Source organism: Dipodomys spectabilis, unplaced genomic scaffold (assembly GCF_019054845.1).
Source record: "Dipodomys spectabilis isolate Male_0828 unplaced genomic scaffold, ASM1905484v1 ptg000178l, whole genome shotgun sequence".
NCBI lineage: Eukaryota > Metazoa > Chordata > Mammalia > Rodentia > Heteromyidae > Dipodomys > Dipodomys spectabilis.
The window spans coordinates 5,931,831-5,953,903 of record NW_024870855.1 but is presented as its reverse complement, the minus strand read 5'-3'; the positions used below and the strand labels follow the sequence as shown (position 1 = coordinate 5,953,903).

Below are 22,073 nucleotides of genomic sequence, written 5' to 3'. Positions count from 1 at the left end.
AACTCTGTGCCTGGGTGCTGTCCTTCAGCTCTTCATCTCACTTGAGCCACAGTGCCACTTCTGGTTTTCTGGTGTTTAATTGGAGATAAGTCTCATGGACTTCCCTGCCTGGGCTGGCTTTGAACTGTGATCTTCCAATCTCAGCCTCCTGAGTAGTTAGGATTATAGGCGTGAGCTACCGGCGCTTGGCTGAGAGTTATTTTTTGTACTTACTGTGAGGAGATGGTTCAGTTTTATTCTGTGCATCATTAAAAATTAATTTCATTGTTATCATTAAAGTGTTATTCAAAGAGGCTGCCATTTCATAAGTCAGGCAATTAATACATTTCTTTCTTCTTTTTTTTTAAATGTCACCCCTTTCTTTACTTTCCTCCAGTTTCCCCATCCTGTTCCTGCCCACAAGTTATATAGGTTATTTCCCACAAAGTGTATACTGAATAGCATGATTACATTCATTCACCCTTCCTCCCTCCTTTTCTGTTCCTCCTCTTTATCCTCCCCTTCAATAAAACCTCCAAAGCAAAAACAAACACCACCACCACTACCATCACCACCACCACCACCAAACCTATGTTGTTTTTTTTTTGTGCCAGTCCTGGGACTTGAATTCAGGGCCTGGACATTGTCCCTGAGCCTTTTCGCTCAAGGGTAATGTTCTACCAGTTGAGCCACAGCTTGACTTCCAGATTTTTAGTAGTTAATTGGAAAATAAGAGTCTCATGGACTTTCTTGTCAAGTCTGGCTTTAAACCATGATTCTCAGATCTCAGCCTTCTGAGCAGCTAGGATTGCAGGTATGAGCCACCTGCACATGGCTCTTGTGGAAGATTTATAATCATAAATTCAATCTTTCTAGTTAATGGGTCTGGGAAGTTGGCTCAGTGGTAGAGCGCTTGCCTTGCATGCCTGAGGCCCTGGGTTTGATTCCTCAGCACCACATAAGAAAAAAGCCGGAAGTGGCGCTGTGGCTCAAGTGGTAGAGCGCTAGCCTTGAGCTGAACAGCTGAGGGTCAGCACCCAGGCCCAGAGTTCAGGCCCCACGACCGGACAAAAAAAAAAAAAGAATCTTTCTAGTTAAGGTTTGTATATTCATTTTTTCTATATAGTCCTTAGTTCCATTACTTTATGTTTTTAGGATGTGTGTGTATGTGTGTGTGTGTGCATGTATGCGTGCATATGCATGCACATATGCCCACTGGTCTTGGGGGTTGGACTCAGGGCCTGAACACTGTCTCTGAACTTTTTCCTCAAGGCTAATACTCTACCACTTGAGCCACAGCTCTACTTTTGGAGTTTCGATGGTTCATTATAAACATTTTATTGATTTTCCTACTCTGGCTGGATTTGAAACATGATCCTCAGATCTCAGCTAGCTTTTCTAAAGGAATTTATAATTTCATTTTTCCAATTTGTTTGGCATGCAGTTCTTAATAGTATTCCATATAATTTTTTAAAATAAGTACTGGCAATTGACTCAGGACCTCACTTGCTAGGCAAATACTCTACTATTTTAGTCACATCCTTGTCCTTTACCTTTTACTTTCTTTTTTCTTTTGTTTTGTTTTGTTGGTCATGGGGCTTGAACTCAGGGCCTGGGTGCTGTCCCTCAGCTCTTCAGCTCAAGGCTAGCATTCTACCACTTGAGCCACAGCACCACTTCCAGTTTTTTCTGCTTATGTGGTACTGAGGAATTGAACCCAGGACCTCATGCATGCAAGGCAAGCACTCTACCACTGAGCCACCTTCCCAGCCCTAGTTTATTTTTCTATGAAGTTTTATGCTTTTAGCCAGGCTGGCTTCAGACCAAGATCCTACTACCTCTGTCTCCAGTGAATCTGGGAAAAAAGTATTTTATTATGCCCATTTTATTATGCCCATACCCTCCTTTTTAATTCTGAAATGTCACTACAGTAGTGATATTCTTTCTTTTATTTCTGATTTCAGTTATTTAACTCTTTTTTTTTGAAAGTTAAGCTAAATTTTTTACCAAATTTGTCTTTCCAGAGAACTGACCTAAGAAAGATTTTCTGTATTGGTTTTCTATTCTTTTTACTTTTTAAAAATTTTTACTCAAATCTGTATTATTTCCTTCCTCTCTCTTGCTTCAGTTTTAGTTTACTCTTAAGATGGAATAAAGGTAGGCTATTGATCTGAGATCTTTCTTCTTTTTAAATACAGACATATAAATGTCCCACAAACAGTGCTTTAGTTGCATTCTGTAAGTTACAAACTCTTGTACTTTTATTTTCATTAATATCAAAATATTTTCTCATTTCCTGTGTTATTTCTGCTGCTACTTACTAATATTTTGGGACTGTGTTCCTGCTACATAGTTTTGAGTTTTCCAAAGGTACTTTGTCACTAATTTTATCCCATTGTGATTTGCAAATGTATCTTGTATGAATTCAATTCTTTTTTTCTTTCTTCTTCCTTGTTGTTCTCCCTTTTACCTCCATCCTCCTCATCCATCTTCTCCTCTTCCTCCTCTTCCTTCTCCTCCTTTTCCTCCTTCTTCTTTTCCTCCACCTCTTCTTTCTTCCTTCTTCCTTTTTTTTGGTGCTGGTGATCTAACTAGGAAATTATGGATGCAAGGTAAAAACTCTACAAGTGAGCTACATTCTGGATTATGAATTAACTTCTTTTAAATTTGTTTTCTTTTCTTTTCTACTGGTAATGGGGCTTGAAATGGGGTTTGAACTCTGGGCCCAGGCACTGTCTCTGAGCTTTTTTGCTCAAGGCTAGTGCTTTCCCACCCAAGACACAGCTCTTCTTTTGGCCTTTTAAGGATAAGAAAGAGTCCCACTGACTTTTCCTTCCTAGGTTGGCTTTGAACTCTGATCTTCAGATCTCAGCTTTGCAAGTAGCTAAGATTACAGATGTGAGGGACTGGTGCCCGGCAACTTTTTTCAAATTTATTTTAAAAGAGAATTCCTAGAGTATGCCTCATACGCCCTCAAGAAGATTAACTATTTTTGTTGTTACTAGTTGAGTTGTCACTGAATTATGGATACATTTGGCTTATAGTGTCATTCAAATATCTTATTATTTATCTTCTATTTACTTGTTTCATCTACTATTTATACTTTCCTACTGAAGTTTCCTATTATCATTCTTAATATTATTTTTTCTTGGGTTATTTATTTCTTCTTTCAAAGCTTTTTTTTCCTTTTCAAATTTTGTCATTTCTGTCAGGTAACATATATGCTTATAACTTTTATGTCTTTATAATACCTTGAGCCTTTTTGATTTAAAAAAAAAATCTCTTTTCTCACGGGGGGGGGGGGGGGGGGGGGGGGGCGGGGCGGTGGCTCACGCCTGTAATCCTAGCTACTCAGGAGGCTGAGATCTGAGGATCATGGTTCAAAGCCAGTCCAGGCAAAAGCCCGTGAGACTCTTATCTACAATAAACCACTAGAAAACAGGAAGCGGTGCTGTGGCTCAAGCAGTAGAGCTCTCGCCTTGAGCTGAAGAGCTCAGGGCTAGTGCCCAAGCCCAGAATTCAAGCCCTACGACTGCCAAAAAAAACCCAAACAAACAAACAAAAAACTCTTTTCTCTAGCAATTATAAAATCCAGTACTAATTGGGCCACTTTAGCTTTCTTATAGCTGCTGTTTGAATTATATATCTTTTCTATATTTTTATTTTAAACCTATTTGTATTTCTGAATCTAAAGTCTGCTATTAGGCCTCTTTCAGTTGTTTGGCACAAATAATCATTTAACCCATGGACAATGTTGTCTCTAATACATGAGTGACATGATATCAATATTTGTAATTTATTTAATTATTGTTATTAATGTTTACTTAATATCCACACATCTCATGTTAAAGTTTTGAATAATGTGATGATGCTTCAGAATGTTAGGCATATATTCATATGTACATAGCTTTTGACCTCTGCTGCTTGTCCTGGACATATATTAGTTATTGCAGATACGGGAAACCATGGGACCTATGTTTCTTTGGGCCTGGCTTACTTCACTTACTATGATTTTTCCAAGTCTTTCCATTTCCTAACAAATGAGATAGTGTCATTCTTTCTGATGGAGGCATAGAATTCCATTGTGTATATATATAAAACATTTTCTTGATCCATTCATCTACTGAAGAGCATCTGGGTTGGTTCCATATCTTAGCTATGGTGAATAATGCTGCGATAAACATAGTTGTGCTGGTAGCTTTAGTACGGCCTTGTTTATGATTGTGTAAGATGATGCTAAGCGAAATGAACACCAAGATAAGGACATGAGAGGTTTTCTCTTTCTTGCTGTTGTTTTGAATGTACTTATAATGTACTATGTGATATGGTATACCCCCTGTTTTCGCTGTATTTGATTCTGGTGTCCTTCAACTTGTATATACATTTTTCTACTTTGGGGAGGGGAAGGGAAATAACAAGATGCTGAAATAAGGATACAGGTTGACCCACTATAACAATGAGATGTACAAGATACTATGTTGAAAAAGAACTTTACAACTTTGGGCTGGGGAGGGAGGAGTTGGGGAAGTGTGGAGGGCAGGGATGGTAGGGGAAAAACAAAGGAGGGGGTAACAATGCTCGATAGGAAATGTACTCATTACCTTACTCATGTAACTGTAATTGTATCTTTTCAATAAAAATATATATTATAAAAAAAGAAAAAAGAGTGTTAGGCATAATCTTTACTTTTAGGAAATTTAAAATACAATGTAAAGAGTTTATCATCTTAGTTATTCTTATGGTATGAGAACTCTAGAGGATAAAGTATAATTATATTTATTTTGTAGTGAGAATAGAGCTATTATAAACTTAAGTTTGAAATTGTCTCTCTTAATACAGTCACCTTCAATCCCAATGAAAAACTGAAATTAGTAAAAGTTTACTAATTCAATTTCTATAAAATTTTGACAAAAATGAAGGCTGCCAGATAATCCCAGGTTTCCTGACAATATATACCTGGAAATTGCATTGTAAAGCAGGGGAAAACTTTTGGCTATTGTACAGTCCAACATATATATTTTAAAACATCATTTAGTACTCTTGTAAGAGAACTAACACGGTGTACACATAGGTTGCAGGAAAGGAAACTCATTTCTAAAAATGATTCAACAGCAGCTAGAATTACCGAATAAGGACATGAATGAATGAATGTGTCAACCAGATGAAATATGAAGTGTGAGCTTTTTAGATAGTTTGTGCAATGAAAGCCTTAACAAAATTTAAAGTAGCAAAATGTAGAAAATGTCAGATACACTGACTGCTGGTTTGTACAGAAGACTTCTTGGGTGTCAAGCCCTCTTCTAATAGCTTTACATGTAAAACAAAGATTAGATTGTCAAATCAGATTAGAGTGAATTGGAGTTGTTATCCAGTGTTAAACTTTATTTACAATTTTAAGAATATAAGCAATAATAAGGACATGTAAAACAAAGAGTGGTTCTGAATGTTGAGAAAGGTTACTGGATTTTCCCTTTTATGATAGACAACACTGTCAAACCCAGACTAGTAGATAATATCCTTTATGAAAGACTTGAGTTGTCTATTACAACACAGCATTATTGACTCCATTACTCCATTATATTATTGATTCTAATAACTCCATTTTCAACCTGGATTGTTACATGGTTCATGCCATGCATATCTCTTCCTCTACCTATAGGTTTTAGGCTTATCCTAGTAATCTGAAATAAGAATTTTCATGCCAAAAGCTTTTATAGACAGTTATGCATTCCTCTTAAAGAAAATGCCAATAGGATATTTGCCAACCATTAGCATATCTATAAGGAAATTAAACTAGATTTTGTGCTTTCTTTAAAAATTATTTTATTATCTTAAAATAGTTGTATGAAGAGGTTTAATTCATCATGTCAGTTTATGAATGTATCATGCTCAGTGTTACCCCTCCCATCATTCTTTCTCCCTCCCATCTATCCCAACCTCAATAGTTTCCTAGTTCCATTTTCACATGTGTACATTGAATATTATACCTGTATCTGCTCACCATCCCTTTCTCCATTCATCTGCCTCCGTCCCCTAAAGTCCTACCCCTGAGCCATGACATGTCTTAGCTTTCTAGTATTCATACTGTTAATAACCCTCCTTACTCCTTCATAAGCTGTCTGTTAATTGTTCAGAGGAGTGAAAATCTTCCTTTGTATATACTATACTTTAGTCAGTTTGATTGTATATATATGTAAATGGCCCATATATTTATTTGCAAATGATAAAATGTTGTTGTTCTAGATATATTCATAAAATTCCGTTGTATATCATATTATACATACATATATAGATATATCTATATAATAGTTATATCTACATATATCAGGTATATGTATGTATGTATGTTTGTTATTTTTGTGGTTTCTATTTTTTTTCAGAGAGTCAACTTATGAGAGAAAAGTACTGCTTTACTTTCTTCCCTAACAAATTGACTCAATTTGTTCAAATTTAATTTTTTTGGGTTTGAAGACAATGAAATACACTGACAAGGAATTTAGTTGTTTTGTTTTTTAAATCTTTATTTCATTTTGTTTGTTTTAACTTGGTTAGTAGGAGCTTAGGAGAGAAATTGGCAATATAAACAGAATATATATGGTGTTTATTAACAGCAGCTATCTTGCTTTCTGTACCTTTTGACTTGTTTGTAAGTGAGACAAAGGGTGAACTCACTACACAACGCTGACAATGAAATATACTAATTGTGGAGGAGGTATTGGAAGGAATAGCTGTGGGAAAGTGAGGAATGGGATGACACTGTTAAAAAAGAAATATACTTATTACTTGGCTTATGTCACTGTAACCCCTTTTTATATCTCCTTGACAGTAACAATAAAAATAAATATATTCTCATCACCAACAGATATCTCCATAATTTATTGTGTTAATTTGTGCATATACCTGCATATATAATTTTTATGTAATTTTCATTACATAATGAAATATTTGAGAAATCATATGGTGGTTTAATGTTTAATATCCTCTGCTTTTCCCAATCCAATCTTCACATCAGGATGGAGATCCAGTTCGTCCAGGAGTGGCTATGACTGATCTGGCTACTGGCCTGTATGCTTACGGAGCCATCATGGCCGGACTGATACAGAGATACAGAACTGGAAGAGGACTGTTCATCGATTGTAATCTGCTATCTTCTCAGGTACATTTGAGATGATCATGTAAAAACATTTGTTTGGGTGATACCTTCTTAGATTAAATCCTCCTCCTCTGCCTCCTCTTCCTTCAATTCTTCTTCCTCCTCCTCCATTTCTTTCTCTTCCTCCTCCTGCTCCTCCTCTTGCTCCTCCTTCTCTTGCTCTTTTTCCTCCTCCTCCTTTTTAATTTTTTTGGTATTCAAGTGAACTCAGGATCTCAAACTCTTTTATTTTTTCCATTCAAGGCTGGTGGACTACTACTTAAGGCACACCTCCACTCCCAGCTTTTTACTGGTTAATCAGAGATAAATCTTACTGCTTTGTCTTCCCAGGCTGTCTTTGAACCTTGATCCTCAGATCTCACCCTTCTGAGTAGCCTGGATTATAATTGTAAGCCACAAACGTCCAGCTCTGTAACTTCTTTTTACTTGAGTGTCTTCACCTCTGTGTGTGTGCATGTATTCATACGTGCCAGGGACTCTCTTGGTAGTCTGGTAGTGTTTACCTTGGAATGATTCTTTTAAATTTATAAAATGGAGAAATTAGGATCCCAAAGTAAGATCATTTCTGTGTTATCACATATGTATTCAATGTTTATTCACATGTTAATCACTAGATATAAAAGGGAGTCTAATACTATTATTCTGAACATAAATGATATTTTAAGAAATCTTCAATAACAAATATATGAAAAGATGTTTAATATTTGTTGGTGATCAAATCAGAGATACTGCTAAAAATAATTTGAAAGATGTTTAATATTTGTTGGTGATCAAATCAGAGATACTGCTAAAAATAATTTGAAGTTTTGTTGTCTACGTGCATAACTGAAGAAAATGCTGAATTTTAGTTAGAGATTGATGGAAATAAAGATACACACAATATATGTATATATGTGTGTGTGTGTGTGTGTGTGTGTGTGTGTGTGTGTGTGTGTCTACTCAATTAACTCTCACAATTCTATGACTCCAGATGAAGAAATCCTAGTTTAGATAGTTCTCATTTATATTGTAGTAAATACTAAGCTAGTGGATTAAAAGGGTTAAGTCACTTTCAACATGACATTTTGCCTCCTTTTTTTTTTTTTTTTAAAAAAAAAACTGGATCTGAACCAGATGCTGTACCATATGTGGAAGTTGATTCTGAATAGATAATTTTTCAAGGATAGAAAAAAGAAAATATCTAATTTGTGCAAGGAGACATTTTACTGTGGGAAAAATTACTTTCTAGACATAGAGACCTCAGTTGGGAATTTCAGACTTAAATGGCATACATGGGAAAATAGTATACTTGGAACACTGCTTTGGAGATTGTTTTTTCTCTTAGGCAAAATTAAGGAGGTGTATAGAAATTTTCAAAAAGCATCAGAATGGCTGAAGGTGATATACTATGTATGAGTTTTTTTTAACAGCCTCTTTGAGTCATATAATTTTAGTGGTATAATAGAAAGATCAAAGATCTCTCCTCAAAGGAGTGATCTTGCTCCTTCAGGGAGAATCACAGATGCTAGATATGGGAAGTTGCTGTATGTGTGTACTTTCCTTTCCTAATTTTTTAGCTGTGAAAACCCTGAGGTAGGTTGAGACACTGGATAAAAGTTACAAATCCAAGCCAGGCACCAGTGACTCATGTCTGTAATCCTAGCTATTCACGGGTCTGAGAACTGAGGACTACAGTTCAAAGTTAGCCTGGGCAGGAAAGACCATGAGACTTTTATCTCTAGTTACCAAGAAGTGAAGTTGTGGCTCAGGTAGTAGAGTGCTAGCTTCGAGCAAAAATGCTCAGGACAGCACCCAGGAGTTCAAGCCCCAGGACCACCCTCCCCATCACACCAAAATTGCATATTGCCACAATTATTTGATTATCATATAACTTCATAGTAGGGATACCATAGTTAACTTTGTCTTTCACTTTAAGATAACATCTATACATTCTAGATCCAAAATCCAATAAAAATGATGAAAATCTGCTGTATATAAACAAGAGATGCTACTTTTAGAAACTTTTCAAAGGAAACCAGTTTTTTAAAAAATATTTTATCTTAAAAAACATAAATGTTTACCTGCATTAAGTATGTTACACTTGCACTTAATTTCAGCTGCCTGGAAAAAGACTGAGATTTCATGCAGTGGTAAAAACAGGCTTTTCTATTTGTTTTGATTGGATTGTATAGGATAATGAATGATTATTACATTCAATGTCAGTTACTAAAAATGAAATTTTGTACTGTTCTTAAAAGCAATCTCGTGTACAATAGACAAATTATACTTGATTTCATAGTAGCTAATTATTAGCTGAGAGATGATTGCATTGACCACAACAAAACCATTTTAAGTTGTTCATTGTGGAGACATAAGAATTGCCGGGATGTGGTTTGTAGTGGGCACCATTTTCTTTTTGTAGTTTCAAGGCTATAAACTTTTAACCTTTGTCATAAAATTCTTTTGATTTTCTTCTAGTCTTAATATGATTTAAAGCTGTTCATCCAAGATTGTCTAATGTCAGCATCTAAACAGTGTTCTCAGATGCTATTGGTAAATAACTAGGAAGTGGGTTTGGACGTGGTTCCAATTATTCTGTTGCTCTTACTCTTCTGTTGTGGCTTACAGAAATATCTTTGGGAAGTTCCAGTATCCTTCCTGTTCTTAATTGTACCCAGGATCCCTTAATTATACGACAATAAGTTCATTTGTTAACACCATAATTATTTTCACATATAGAGACTTTTGTCATTTCTGATGGCACTGTTCTTTTGCCATACTTGCATATTGTTCTAAATGTACATGAGCCTATTAGGTAGGGTAGAACAAACTATTAACTCATATTGTTTTAGCATATTTTTGTCAAAAAAGTTCTAAATCTCAAAACAAATATAGTTATTTGAAATTCATCTTTCTGTGTCTTTAGATACACCTTTGTTTCTGCTTTTTCTTTTTATTTATATCCTTTTAGATAATAATTTTATTGATAAAGGAAACTGATGGGAGAAGGCTGGAGTGTATTATTTACATTGTTGGGAATGCCACAATGAAATTCTCCCATGAATAGCTAATTATCTTATTAAAATAAAAGTGACTTTATTGAGGAATATATTACATATAAACTTTATACTATGTAGGTGACAACTTGATTTTTAAAAAGTTTAGTGCGTTACATAACCATCACTCTAAATCAGTGTTTGAAATGACTATTCAGTCACCTCTGGTCTGGAATTTACCTATGGAAGCCCGAGTGGACATTTTTTTTTTTATTGTAAAGATACTGTACAGAGGGATTACAGTTACATGAGTAAGGTAATGAGTACATTTCCTATCAAGCATTGTTACCTCCTTCTGTGTTTTTCCTCTACCATCCCTTGCCTTCCCACCTCCCCAACTCCCTGCTTCCTTCCACAAGTTATAAAGTTCATTTTCAACATAGTGTCTTGTATGCTGAGTAGACATTTTGAATGGGGGAGAATTTAGGATTAGATTCTCTTAGACAATTTAGAAGTCATTATGATTTCTATGGGCCCTAGGCATTTTTTCATTGTGGATTCTTTTATTTATGAAATCAATAAAATTATTTTGTATGGATTTAAAGATGAGAATAATTATTATATAATTCATTATAATTAAATTCACTTTCCTTCTTACTTTAAAAGAAATTAAAATTAAAGTATTTTGTATACTGTAAAGTAATGTGAGGATTAGGTACTGTGCTTATAGTATCTACTTGATAAGACAGCTCTGGAAGAATTACAACAATAGTTTATAAGTATGCCATCTCTGTGAGGAAAGTTGTATATCCAGGGAGGCTAACAACTGAAATTATGCTTAAATATAGGCAGAAAACAGAAAGATACAGAGGCTTAATAGTCTGTGACCAAGTAAGTTAGACAGTAGAGTAAGGAAAGAGGAAAAGAGTTCAAGAAATTAGGAGCAGCTATTTTGTATTTGTTTTGTATTCTCAAAACCACAATGAGATATTAATTTACATCTGTTATTATAGATATTACCCAATAAGAAATTTTGATGAGGGAATGGACAAAAGGCCAGACTTGCACACTATTGCAAAGCCATATGGCCAATGCCATAAAGGTTTTCCAGAAGAACTAAATATAGAACTACCATGTGAACTAGCAATCCTACTCCTGGGTATGTCTCAAAATCATGTTCATTGCAGCATTATTCATAATAGTCTAGATATGAAAGCAATATAGAAACATAAAAATATTGTCTCCTCTCACATGTGTAATCTAAAAAAATCATATTAAGTGAAGTAAGCCAGACCCAAAGAAACAAAGGTCCCATGGTTTCTCTTATTTGCAATAATTAATATACATCTAGGATAATATTAGCAAATGAGCAGAATAGCTCAATAGCTAAGTACATATGACCATATGACACTAAGTGAAATGAACCCCAAGACATGGACACAAGAGATTTTTCTTTGTTATTGTTGTTTTTAATGTACTATGCGATTTTTTGTTTCTTTTGTATGTTCTTCCCCCTGTGTTATATCCCCTGTTGTCACTGAACTTGATTTTGGTATCTTGGTATTATATGTATGTTTATTTGAATAGAGAATGGAAGGGGACCAACAGAATGTGAGACAAAGGATAAGGGGAGACCAATGGAACAGCAATATATACAAGACAATTTGTTGGAAATGATCTGTGCAACTTTTGGGGGTGGGTAGTGGGGGGAGGGAAAGTAGGAGAAAAATGAGGGAAAGGGTAGCAAGTTTGACAAGAAATGTACTTATTACCTTACTTATGTAACTGTAACCTCTCTGTTACATCGCCTTGACAATAAAAAAAGGCAAACTCAGAGAAATGGAGTAGAGTGGTAATTACTAGTGACTAATGTATTGGTAACACTGAGGCAATGTTGGTCTAAGGACACAGGATTAGACAGGAGGATTAGACAGGAAGAATGTTTGAGAGCTCTATTATACAACAAGGAGACCACAATTAATAATGATTAATAATATTTTCTTAAAAATCACCAAGAATACAGATTTTTAAGTGCTGTCACTTCCCAAACTTATAAATATGTGAAGTGATGGATATATTAATAGCTTACTTTAATAATTTCACAATTTTTACATAGTTAAAACATTATTTGTGTACCATAAACACATACACATTTTATTTATCAATTAAGAATTTAATTAAATAATTGAGCACAAATTAAAGCAAAAATTTAAATGATATTTGCAAGATGTTAAGAATAAATGCTGGGGCTGGGAAGGTGGCTCAGTGGTAGAGCACTTGCCTTGCATGCATGAGGCCCTGGGTTCGATTCCTCAGCACCACATAAGCAAAAAGAAAAAAAAGCCGGAAGTGGGGCTGCAGCTCAAGTGGTAGAGCGCTAGTCTACAGCTGAAGAGCTGAGGGACAGCGCCCAGGCCTAGAGTTCAGGCTCCACGACCGACACAAAATAAATAAAAAATAAAAATAAAAGAATAAATGCTATAACTAGGACGGAAAAGACACATAAAAAAAGATAAATCTGATGACATACAAAAATATGAAAAATTTTAGATGATCTATTACTTTATATATTTATTTTATAGTATTAGATGAACTACAAGTTTACGTCAGTGCAAAAGATGGTCTTCTGTCTGCTTAAAGAAGATTCAGTATAATGCAAGTGTATTAGCAGGACACTTTGGTATTGTATAACTCAAGTTATGAGTTATATTCATAGTTTTTATATGACAAGCTATAATTGAGGATTCATCAAGGCTTTTTAATAGATAATTACTAGTGGGAAAATAGCTCAAAGGAAAAAGTAATAAGAAAGACAAAATGTATGGTGATTTAATTTAGTTACTTTGTTAAATAATTTAAACATATTTTTGTGCCTTTCAATATTTTGAAAAAGGTAGAAATGGAAGATGAAGATAAAAAAGAGATGGAAAGGGGGGCGGGAGGAGGCTGGGAAGGGATGGGAAGGGTAAACAAAGGAGGAGGCTACAATGCTTGATAAGAAATGTACTCATTATCTTGCCCATGTAATTGTAACCCCTCTGTACAGTATTTTCACAATAAAAAAAAAAAGAGATGGAAAGAGATCTACTGGTGTTTGCTTACATTTCCTGGATTTAGATTTTATCTTCGTAGGATGATGGTTAATTGTTCCTAAAGTTGGGTTTCTTGTTTTTGGACTGGTATCAATTAAAAAACTCTCTTTTTTTTTTTATTTTTGGGTCCGGTTGTGGGGCCTGAACTCTGGGCCTGGGTGCTGTCCCTCAGCTCTTCAGCTCAAGGCTAGCACTCTACCACCTGAGCCGCAGTGCCACTTCCGGCTTTTTTCTTTTTGCTTATGTGGTGCTGAGGAATCAAACCCAGGGCCTCATGCTTGCAAGGCAAGTGCTCTACCACTGAACCACCTTCCCAGCCCCTAAAAAACACTCTTACTTGCACTCTTAGTTGGCATTTTTGCTCATAGCTGATGCTTAGCTACTTGATCCATGCCGCTAGTCTGGCATTATGCTGGCTAATGAAGTCTCACAGACTTTTCTGGTTGGGCTGTCTTTATACATCAGTCCTTAGATCTCAGCTTCCTGAATAGCTAGGTGTGGGCTACCATGCCTGTACTTCGAGTTTGAGTTTTCTTGAGTTAAGTTTCCCAACTTTCTTTCTTTCTTTTTTGTTTTTTTCGTTCTTTTTTCTCTCTTTCTCTCTTTCTTTCTTTCTCTCTTTCTTTCTTTCTCTCTCTTTCTTTCTTTCTCTCTTTCTTTCTCTCTCTCTCTTTCTCCCTTTCTTTCTCTCTTTCTCTCTCTCTTTCTCTCTCCCTTCCTCTCTCTCTTTCTCTCTCTCTTTCTTTCTTTCTTTCTCGTAGTGGGGCTTGAACTCTGGGCCTGGGCGCTGTCCCTGTGCTCTTCAGCTAAAGGCAAGTGCTTTACCTCTTGAGCCACAGCGCCACTTCCAGTTTTCTAGTGGTTTATTGGAGATCAGGGTCTCATGGACTTTTCTGTCCAGGCTTTGAACAGTGATCCTCAGATCTCAGCCTCCTGAGTAGCTAGGATTACAGGCGTCAACCACCCAGCACCCAGCTCCAACGTTATTTTTATTTTTTCTTTCTTTCTCAATTACTTTTTTTTTTTTTTTTTGGTCTGGTCATGGGGCCTGAACTCTGGGCCTGGGCGCTGTCCCTCAGCTCTTCAGCTCAAGGCTAGCACTCTACCACTTGAGCCACAGTGCCACTTCTGGCTTTTTATCTTTTTGCTTATGTGGTGCTGAGGAATCGAACCCAGGGCCTCATGCGTGCAAGGCAAGCTCTCTACCACTGAGCCACCTTCCCAGCCCTCTCAATTGCTTTTTTAAAATTTATTTTTTATTTTTATAGTCAAGGTGATATACAGAGGGGTTACAGTCACATAAGTAATGTAGTGTCAAGCTTGTCAAACTTGTTACCCCCTCCCTCATTTTTCTCCCACTTTCCCTCCTCCCAACCCTCCATAAGTTGTGAAGATCATTACCAACATATTTTCTTATGTTGTTGTTGCATTGGTTCCCCTTTGTCTTCAACTTTAGAATCACTTATATTCTCTACCAGAGTTAGAGCAATTTGGTTTTGGTGCTAATTTAATCAATTCCATTTCATCTTTGATCTTACTGGGGTCAGGAAATCTTATATAGAATAAAGTGCAATCATATTCTTTTCAGTGTAGTGAGTGCCTTTGGACCCAAATGTCATGATATCAATTTGGCTGAAAGATAAATAAGCCATGAGTATCACACATTGTGCTTGAGACTTAATTTTAGGAAATTTAATTTTTGAGAATACAGAGTCCATCCATCCATCCATCCATCCATCCATCCATCCATCCATTCATTCATCCATTCATCCATTCATCCTCCCATCAAACTATACCCTGTTCCATATCTGCTACCTGCCAGCAAGTTTCCTGCCACATGAGACTTTTGCTATAGTTGGAGACACAGAAAATAAACCAAGAGTGATAAGCATAAGAGGAAAAACAGTTTGATAGGTACTTGTGTCAGATTGGTTAAAAAAGATTACTCCAAGAAGTTAAAATCTAAGAGCTTTAATTGACTTTTTACCTGTTAAGAATCTAGCCAGGTTAAGGTTGTTCCAGATTGTTTCAGAGGGAATAACAATACAAGAATCTGAAGAAGGATAAAAATGAATATATTCTAGATTTGATAGAATAGTGATGTGATTGACTGACTGGCTTCTAGTAGTTTTGTGATTGATAATTCAATATCTCCAAGTGTTATATATCTTTTCTTCCTCTATTGTTTTTTGTATGTGTGCCAAACCTGGGGTTTGAACTCAGGGCCTGGGTGCTGTCCCTCAGCTTTTTATTGCTGAAGACTAGTGCTCTAACACTTGAACCACAGCTCTAATTCTGTGTTTTGTTTTTTTTTTTGTTTTTTTTTTTAGAGATAAGATCCTCAGGGGTTTTCCTTCCTGGGCTAGCTTTGAACCATTATCCTCAGAGTATTCTTTTGAGTAGTTAGAATTACAGGCATGAACCACTAGCGCTGTATTCTTATTTTTTAATGTCAAGGGAGGTACGTGTTAATATATTTCAACCAAAATTAAATGAAAAATACTAGTGATACACTGCATATCAAAAATAGTAAGTGAAGTCTATGGATTCATTCTGCTTTGTATTCAAGTGTAGGAAGAGAAGAGGTAATCTCTGAGAATTCAGGAAATAGGCCTTGCTGGTCAGCTTCAGTGCGATCCTGAGAGGAAAGTTCTTTGGCTCACCTTAGTCTCCTTCATCAAAGAAGATCTTGAGGTAACTCAGGTCCAGGTGTTGAGTATTAAGTTGCTGAAAATCAATACATTGTGACTGAGCTTGACAAAAATTGGTATTGTCTGTATGTGCTACTGAATGCAGGTAAAATTCTTTTGTTCTTTTAGTTTTATTTTGTTTTGAGTTCTATCCACAAATACTTCTTGACTTTAGCTAGATCATTTCCTATGTAACCTCAAGCATATCCTGTGTACATGAAAGGATGTTGAAACTAGAGATGAGTAATAACAGGATTTGTATTCTACTCCTACGTAGAATTTACATAGTAATGTAAAAGGACATGTGGCAATTACTTTCTTCCCTCTTTTTAAAAAAGTTGTAAATATATGTTTAATTTTTAAATATATTGTTTTAAAACACCCATTCTTCTTTTGTTTTTTCTTTTCTCTAACAATCCCTCTCCCTTTCCTAATTCCCTCTATCTTTTCCTCCCACTTTCTACCTTCCCTCCTTCTCTTTTTCTTTCCTCTCTCCCTCCCTCTGTCTTTCCTTTCCTTCTTTCTGTTATCTTTTATATCTCTTGCATTTTTGTTACAGTAAAATTGACCAATTATAATTATGGGGACCCATGTAGAATTCTAAGTACTTATTATTACTGAGCATTTTGATAAAAAGAAAGGATTACAATTCTGAAGGAAGTCAACAACTGTAAACATGTTTTGTAGGAGGTAGTAAAGGACAACCTTTTTTTTGGAAGGTGGTACATTTTCAGCATTCAGGAAGCTGAGAGGACAATTCGCCGGGATTACATAGTGACACTGTCTTTAAAAATGTGGTACATTTGGGTAGAAATTACATATATGCTCATATTGACTTTTTTTTTTTAAATGGAAGTAATTATCACTAGGATAGTGTGTAGAAATGCAAACCCATTGATGGTTGCTATTTTAAGAACTCTCAATGTTCTTTGTTCTTTCTCTTATTTTGCCTTTTGTATTTGTTCTTGGGACCTTGGGAGTGATTTCTAGAAAATGTTTTCCTTGATGTGATTAGATGATGACATTCCTGCCTCAGGGGAAGGGGTGATAATGAAAGCATTATTGTCTTGGGAAACACAGACCCAGGTTTTAAGGCTAGATTAGCAGCAAGCCGTCATCTATGTATGAATGCACTTGATGGACCATGAAAGGGGATTTTCCTGACAAGATCATATCTGGTTTCAAGTTCAGACATTCTTATTGATAGAGTCATGTAGTCAGAGGTCTGTTTGATGAACTTTTTTTTTTGGTCCAGGTTTTCAAAGTTTCCATCAAATAGCCATATAAGGCTTTTAGTTTTGAAAAGCAATGATGACTTTCTACTTAGAAATACAAACTTCCATCTTATCATATTTTATTTAATAGTAATAGAATTAAATATTGTATTCATTAAAAAGTCCATTGTTTTGTGGATTTCTCTTTTTTTTGTTTTTTGTTCGGTCATGGGTCTTGAACTCTGGGCTTGGGTACTATCCCTCAGTTCTTCTGCTCAAGGCGAGCACTCCTGCTTAAGCCACAGCATCACTTTCAGTTTTCTAGTTTTTTATTGGAGATAAGAGTTTCTAACATATTTATAAGATGATTTCTTTGTTGCTTTGTATGTCCCTCCCCACGGTATAACTCCTGCTTTCACTGTATTTGATGTTGGTATAATTTGTGGAGGAGAAGGGAAAAAAACAAATTGTTTAAATAGGGATATAGGTGGACCCATTACAACCATGAGATGTACAAATTGTTATGTTGAAAAAGGAACTTTACAACTTTGGGGGGGGGGCGGGGAGGATGGGAAGGGATGGGAAGGGGAAACAAAGGAGAAGGCAACAATGCTTGATAAGAAATGTACTCATTATCTTGCCCATGTAATTGTAACCCCTTTGTACAGTATTTTCACAATAATAAAAAAAAAGTCTCTTGCACTTTCCTGCCTGGGCTGGCTTTGAACCATGATCCTCAGATCTCAGCCTCCTTAGTAGCTGGTATTACAGGCATGAGCCACCGGCGCTTAGCCAGATTTCTTATTTTATGACTTGAAATTTATGTTACAATATTCTTTTGTGTTTAATAACAAACCAGTTAGAACAAAGACAAACGAAATCTAAAGATGAGGTTCCATTTTGTCCAACAGGGTAATGTAAGCCTAGTCATTCTTTGCTTTTTATTTCAAGCAAGCATACAATGCCTTGAGTTTTTTTAATTAATACGTTTTTTTATTGTGAAAATACCGTACAGAGGGGTTACAATTACATGAGCAAGGTAATGAGTACATTTCTTCTTCTTTTTTTTTTTTCCCAGGGCTGAGAACCAAACCCAGGGCCTTGCGCGCACCAGAGGGGCGCCCTTCCGTGGGGCTAAACCCCCAGCCCCATGAGTACATTTCTTATCAAGCATTGTTGCCTCCTCCTTTGTTTACCCTTACAGTCCCTGCCCTCCCATCTCCCCACCCCCCCACCACCAAAGTTGTAAAGTTCATTTTTCAACATAATATCTTGTACATCTCATTGTTGCAATGGGTCCACCTGTATCCCTAGTTAAACAATTTGTTTTTTCCCTTCCCCTCCACAAATTATACCAACATCAAATACAGTGAAAACAGGGGTTATACCATGGGGGAGGGACATACAGAGCAACAAAGAAATCATCTTATAAATATGTTAAAAAACAATAGCAAGAGAAAAACCATTTGAGTCCTTATCTTGGGGTTCATTTCACCTAACATCAACTTATCTGACAGTTTCTGTTTGTCTTAGACATATAGTTATTGCAAATAAGGGAAACAATGGGACCTACATTTCTTTGGGCCTGGCTTACTTCACTTAATATAATTTTTTCCAAGTCTTTCCATTTCCTAACAGATGGAGCAATGTCATTCTTTCTGATGGAGGCATAGAATTCCATTGTGTATATATATCACATCCCTATGTTATCATCTTAGAGATTGGTCTTGGTAGAGAATGGCTGTAAACCAAGAATTGCAATGGCAAGTGCTTGAATGTATTAGGCAGCTAGTTAAAATGAGTGAATTGAGTCAGATAAAAAACAAATAGGGGGCTGGGAAGGTGGCTCAGTGGTAGAGCGCTTGCCTTGCATGCCAGAGGCCCTGGGTTCGATTCCTCAGCACCACATAAGCAAAAAGAAAAAAGCCGGAAGTGGCGCTGTGGCTCAAGAGGTAGAGTGCTAGCCTTGAGCTGAAGAGCTGAGGGACAGCACCCAGGCCCAGAGTTCAGGCCCCACGACCGGACCAAAAAAAAAACCAAAAAAAACCAAATAGGGAATAAGATGGGTATATCTTGCCCTACCTAAGGGAATTGTTATTTAATCTAACCAGTTGCTGCCATGTGAGATTATGATCCTAGTGCAGAGATGTGCTGGTAATGTTTAACAACTGATCTCTCTCTCTCTCTCTCTCTCACACACACACACACACACACACACATGCACACACACATATACAAAGAAGAGAAAGACAGACTTTTCCTTTAAAGTGGTTTGTTGTCATGGTGGCTCATGCTTATAATCATAGCTACTCAGGAGGCTGAGATCTGAGGGTTACTCACAGTTCAAAGTCAGCCTGAACAGGAAGTTTGAGAGTCTCTTAGCTCTAATAAACTACACAAACAAAGCTCAAGTGGCAAAGCACTAGCCTTCAGCACAAAAGCTCAAGGACACTGCCTAAGTTCTGAGTTCAAGCCCCTGGACTGGCACATACCAAAACATGGTACGTTGTCAGTATTCAGGAGGCTGAGAAGATTAGGCTGTCTGAGGTTGTATAGTAACATCTTTAAAAAAGTGGTTTTCATTTGGGTAGAAACTCCTGATAAGCTTACAATAACTGATTTTTGCCATGGGAGCTCTTTGTCCCCTACTTGGATTGTTTGTATCAGTGAAAGATAGAAAACACTATCCTGATTCACTGAAATTACTGTTATCTTGTAGTAAAAATCTAAGCTGTTTGTTCTATATTCTCTTGGATAATGTATTTTCTCTTCTTTTATTTAAATTAGCATCTATTAGTTACACAAGATGGGTTTTATTGTGACGTTTTCATACATGTATGCAATGTATCCTGATCGACCACATCCCCTCCTCTTTTCCCCTTCTTAAAATAATCTCACCATGTTTCAGTGTTCATGGAAATAAACTATGTTGACCATATTCATCTTCATTTATCATCTTGGTGAGCCTTTCTCCATCCACTTCAGGGCCTGCTTTACTTTCCTGTCATTCATTTTTTCTTTTTTCTTCATAGTATTGTGTGTTAATTGTTCTGAGGGATAATGTGTTTCTGCATGGTAATTTTTAATAATTCTTACATTTGAGTATTTTCAAAGAACTTCTTATTCTGGAGTCAAGGCTCTTGGGAGGTTGGTAGTATTTGGTGAATTTGACTCAGAGTACAAGACTTTAATGTCGCTGGGTGGGAAGTAGAAAGGCTGAGCTAACTCTGAGGAGGCCTTTAGGCCTCTTGATGCTGGGCCCAAGTTTCTTTCCACTGAACTATTGAGGATGTCAAAAGATTCCAAGACCATGGCCTTTTCTGATCTGTCTAACCCTCCAGTTGTGCTAAACATAGACTTTGTAGCATAAGGGGAGAACATGGCCACAAGAAGGATAGTTGTCTGATATATATGAGAACTGACACAACAAAGCAGAGTGGCTCCTTGAGGGTTTTATCATATTACAGTCTTCTAGCATATGAAAACATGTTTGTGGGTAAGGCAGAATGCAGATTGTATGCAAATGTTGAAATGTTGCTGAGTTCAGGACATATGAGAAGCTGAATTTGGGATATAGTGTGTCATCAAAGGCTAATTATTTGGTGTACCTTAGAGGTCCCTTTAGAGGTGATGCTGAAAAGGCCAAACATGTCTATAATTGCAGTTTAGATCTTAAAAGCCATCTAGCTTGTGGCATGTGGCTTGCCATTGATGAATTCTGACTGTGATGTAAGTTATTGATTTCTGAAAGCAGTTTCCTCAGTTTTAGTCTCTGGTGAGATGCATTAGTAAGAAAAGGAGAGAGACGGGCTAGATATTTATATCTGTGGTGAAGTATTTGTACTGTTCTCATTCCTGTGAAGTGTCTCCCTAATTTGTAAAGATGAACAAAAATGACATTTTGTGAGTTAGAGAGAAGGAAGTTGTGGGAATAATGTACTTGTCATAAAAACTTTGTTTTGGGGGTAAGTTCCCAGGTCCAGTTCCAATCACACTTCTGCCCTTAAACTTCTTAGAATTTTAAGTGATTTTTTGTGTGTCTTCTCACTATCCCATGGGAACAGAGAATCTATTTCCTTTCACCTCTGTAAGGACTAGTACAAAATAGTCATACAATGGGAGAAAATAAAATGAATATGCAAGATTTTAAAAAAATGTTTAAATAAAATAGGATTAGTACATGAAGATATTGTAAGTCTGCTCCTGGATGGTGAGCAGACTCCACCCTCCTTGCAGCAAAGTCTCCACCCAGTACCTGCGTTACCTAGGCAACTGGCACACCTGGAAGAGGTCACATCTGCATCTGCTGAAGTCACATCTGAATTTGATGTGACCACACCTTTCTCTGCCCATACCCTAGATAAGGCCTAGCCCAGGCCCAGGCGCTCTCTTTCCCAGCTCTTTCCCAGGCTCTTTCCCAGCAGAGTGGAGTGCTAACATGGCCTGGTGCCAGCCAGAATGATGAATAAACCTACCCTTTACCTGAATACCACGTGCATGATGTGGTTCTTACTCAGCCTCTTTTAAAACCTAAGAGATATAAAGTATATTTTGTCTCTTTCATGCTTAAGATTTCTTTTCCATCACTGAGTTTGTTTTTATTTTTATTTATTTATTTATTTTTTGTTGGTCATGGAGCTTGAACTCTGGGCCTGAGTGCTGTCCCTGTGCTCTTCAGCTCAAGGCGAGCACTCTACCGCTTGAGCCACAGAGCCACTTCTAGTTTTCTAGAGTCTCATGGACTTTCCTGCCTGGACTGGCTTTGAACCGCGATCCTCAGATCTCAGCCTCCTGAGTAGCTAGGATTACAGGCATAAGCCACCAGCGCCTGGCCGAGTTTGTTTTTTTAAATTAACCCAGTGATCGTTGGCATCATATACCTGTATTCCCTGCATGGAGTTTTTCTTAGATTAGGCTGATGTAATACAATATCTCACCTGCTGAGTCATTTGGTCGCTGACATCATGATT

The 22,073-nt window shown here is 36.7% G+C and overlaps 1 protein-coding gene across 2 annotated transcripts in view; it reads left to right on the top strand.

Annotated features, from left to right (window-relative positions):
* Positions 1-22,073, top strand: part of Sugct (succinyl-CoA:glutarate-CoA transferase) — a 604,197-nt gene that overhangs the window by 92,869 nt on the left and 489,255 nt on the right. The window contains exon 8 of one of the 2 annotated variants that reach the window (XM_042695070.1): positions 6,992-7,135. The exons of the other annotated variant lie outside the window; for it this stretch is intronic. Coding sequence (XP_042551004.1) covers positions 6,992-7,135 — 144 coding nt within the window. The remainder of the gene's footprint in view (positions 1-6,991; positions 7,136-22,073) is intronic. 2 annotated transcript variants of the gene reach the window in all.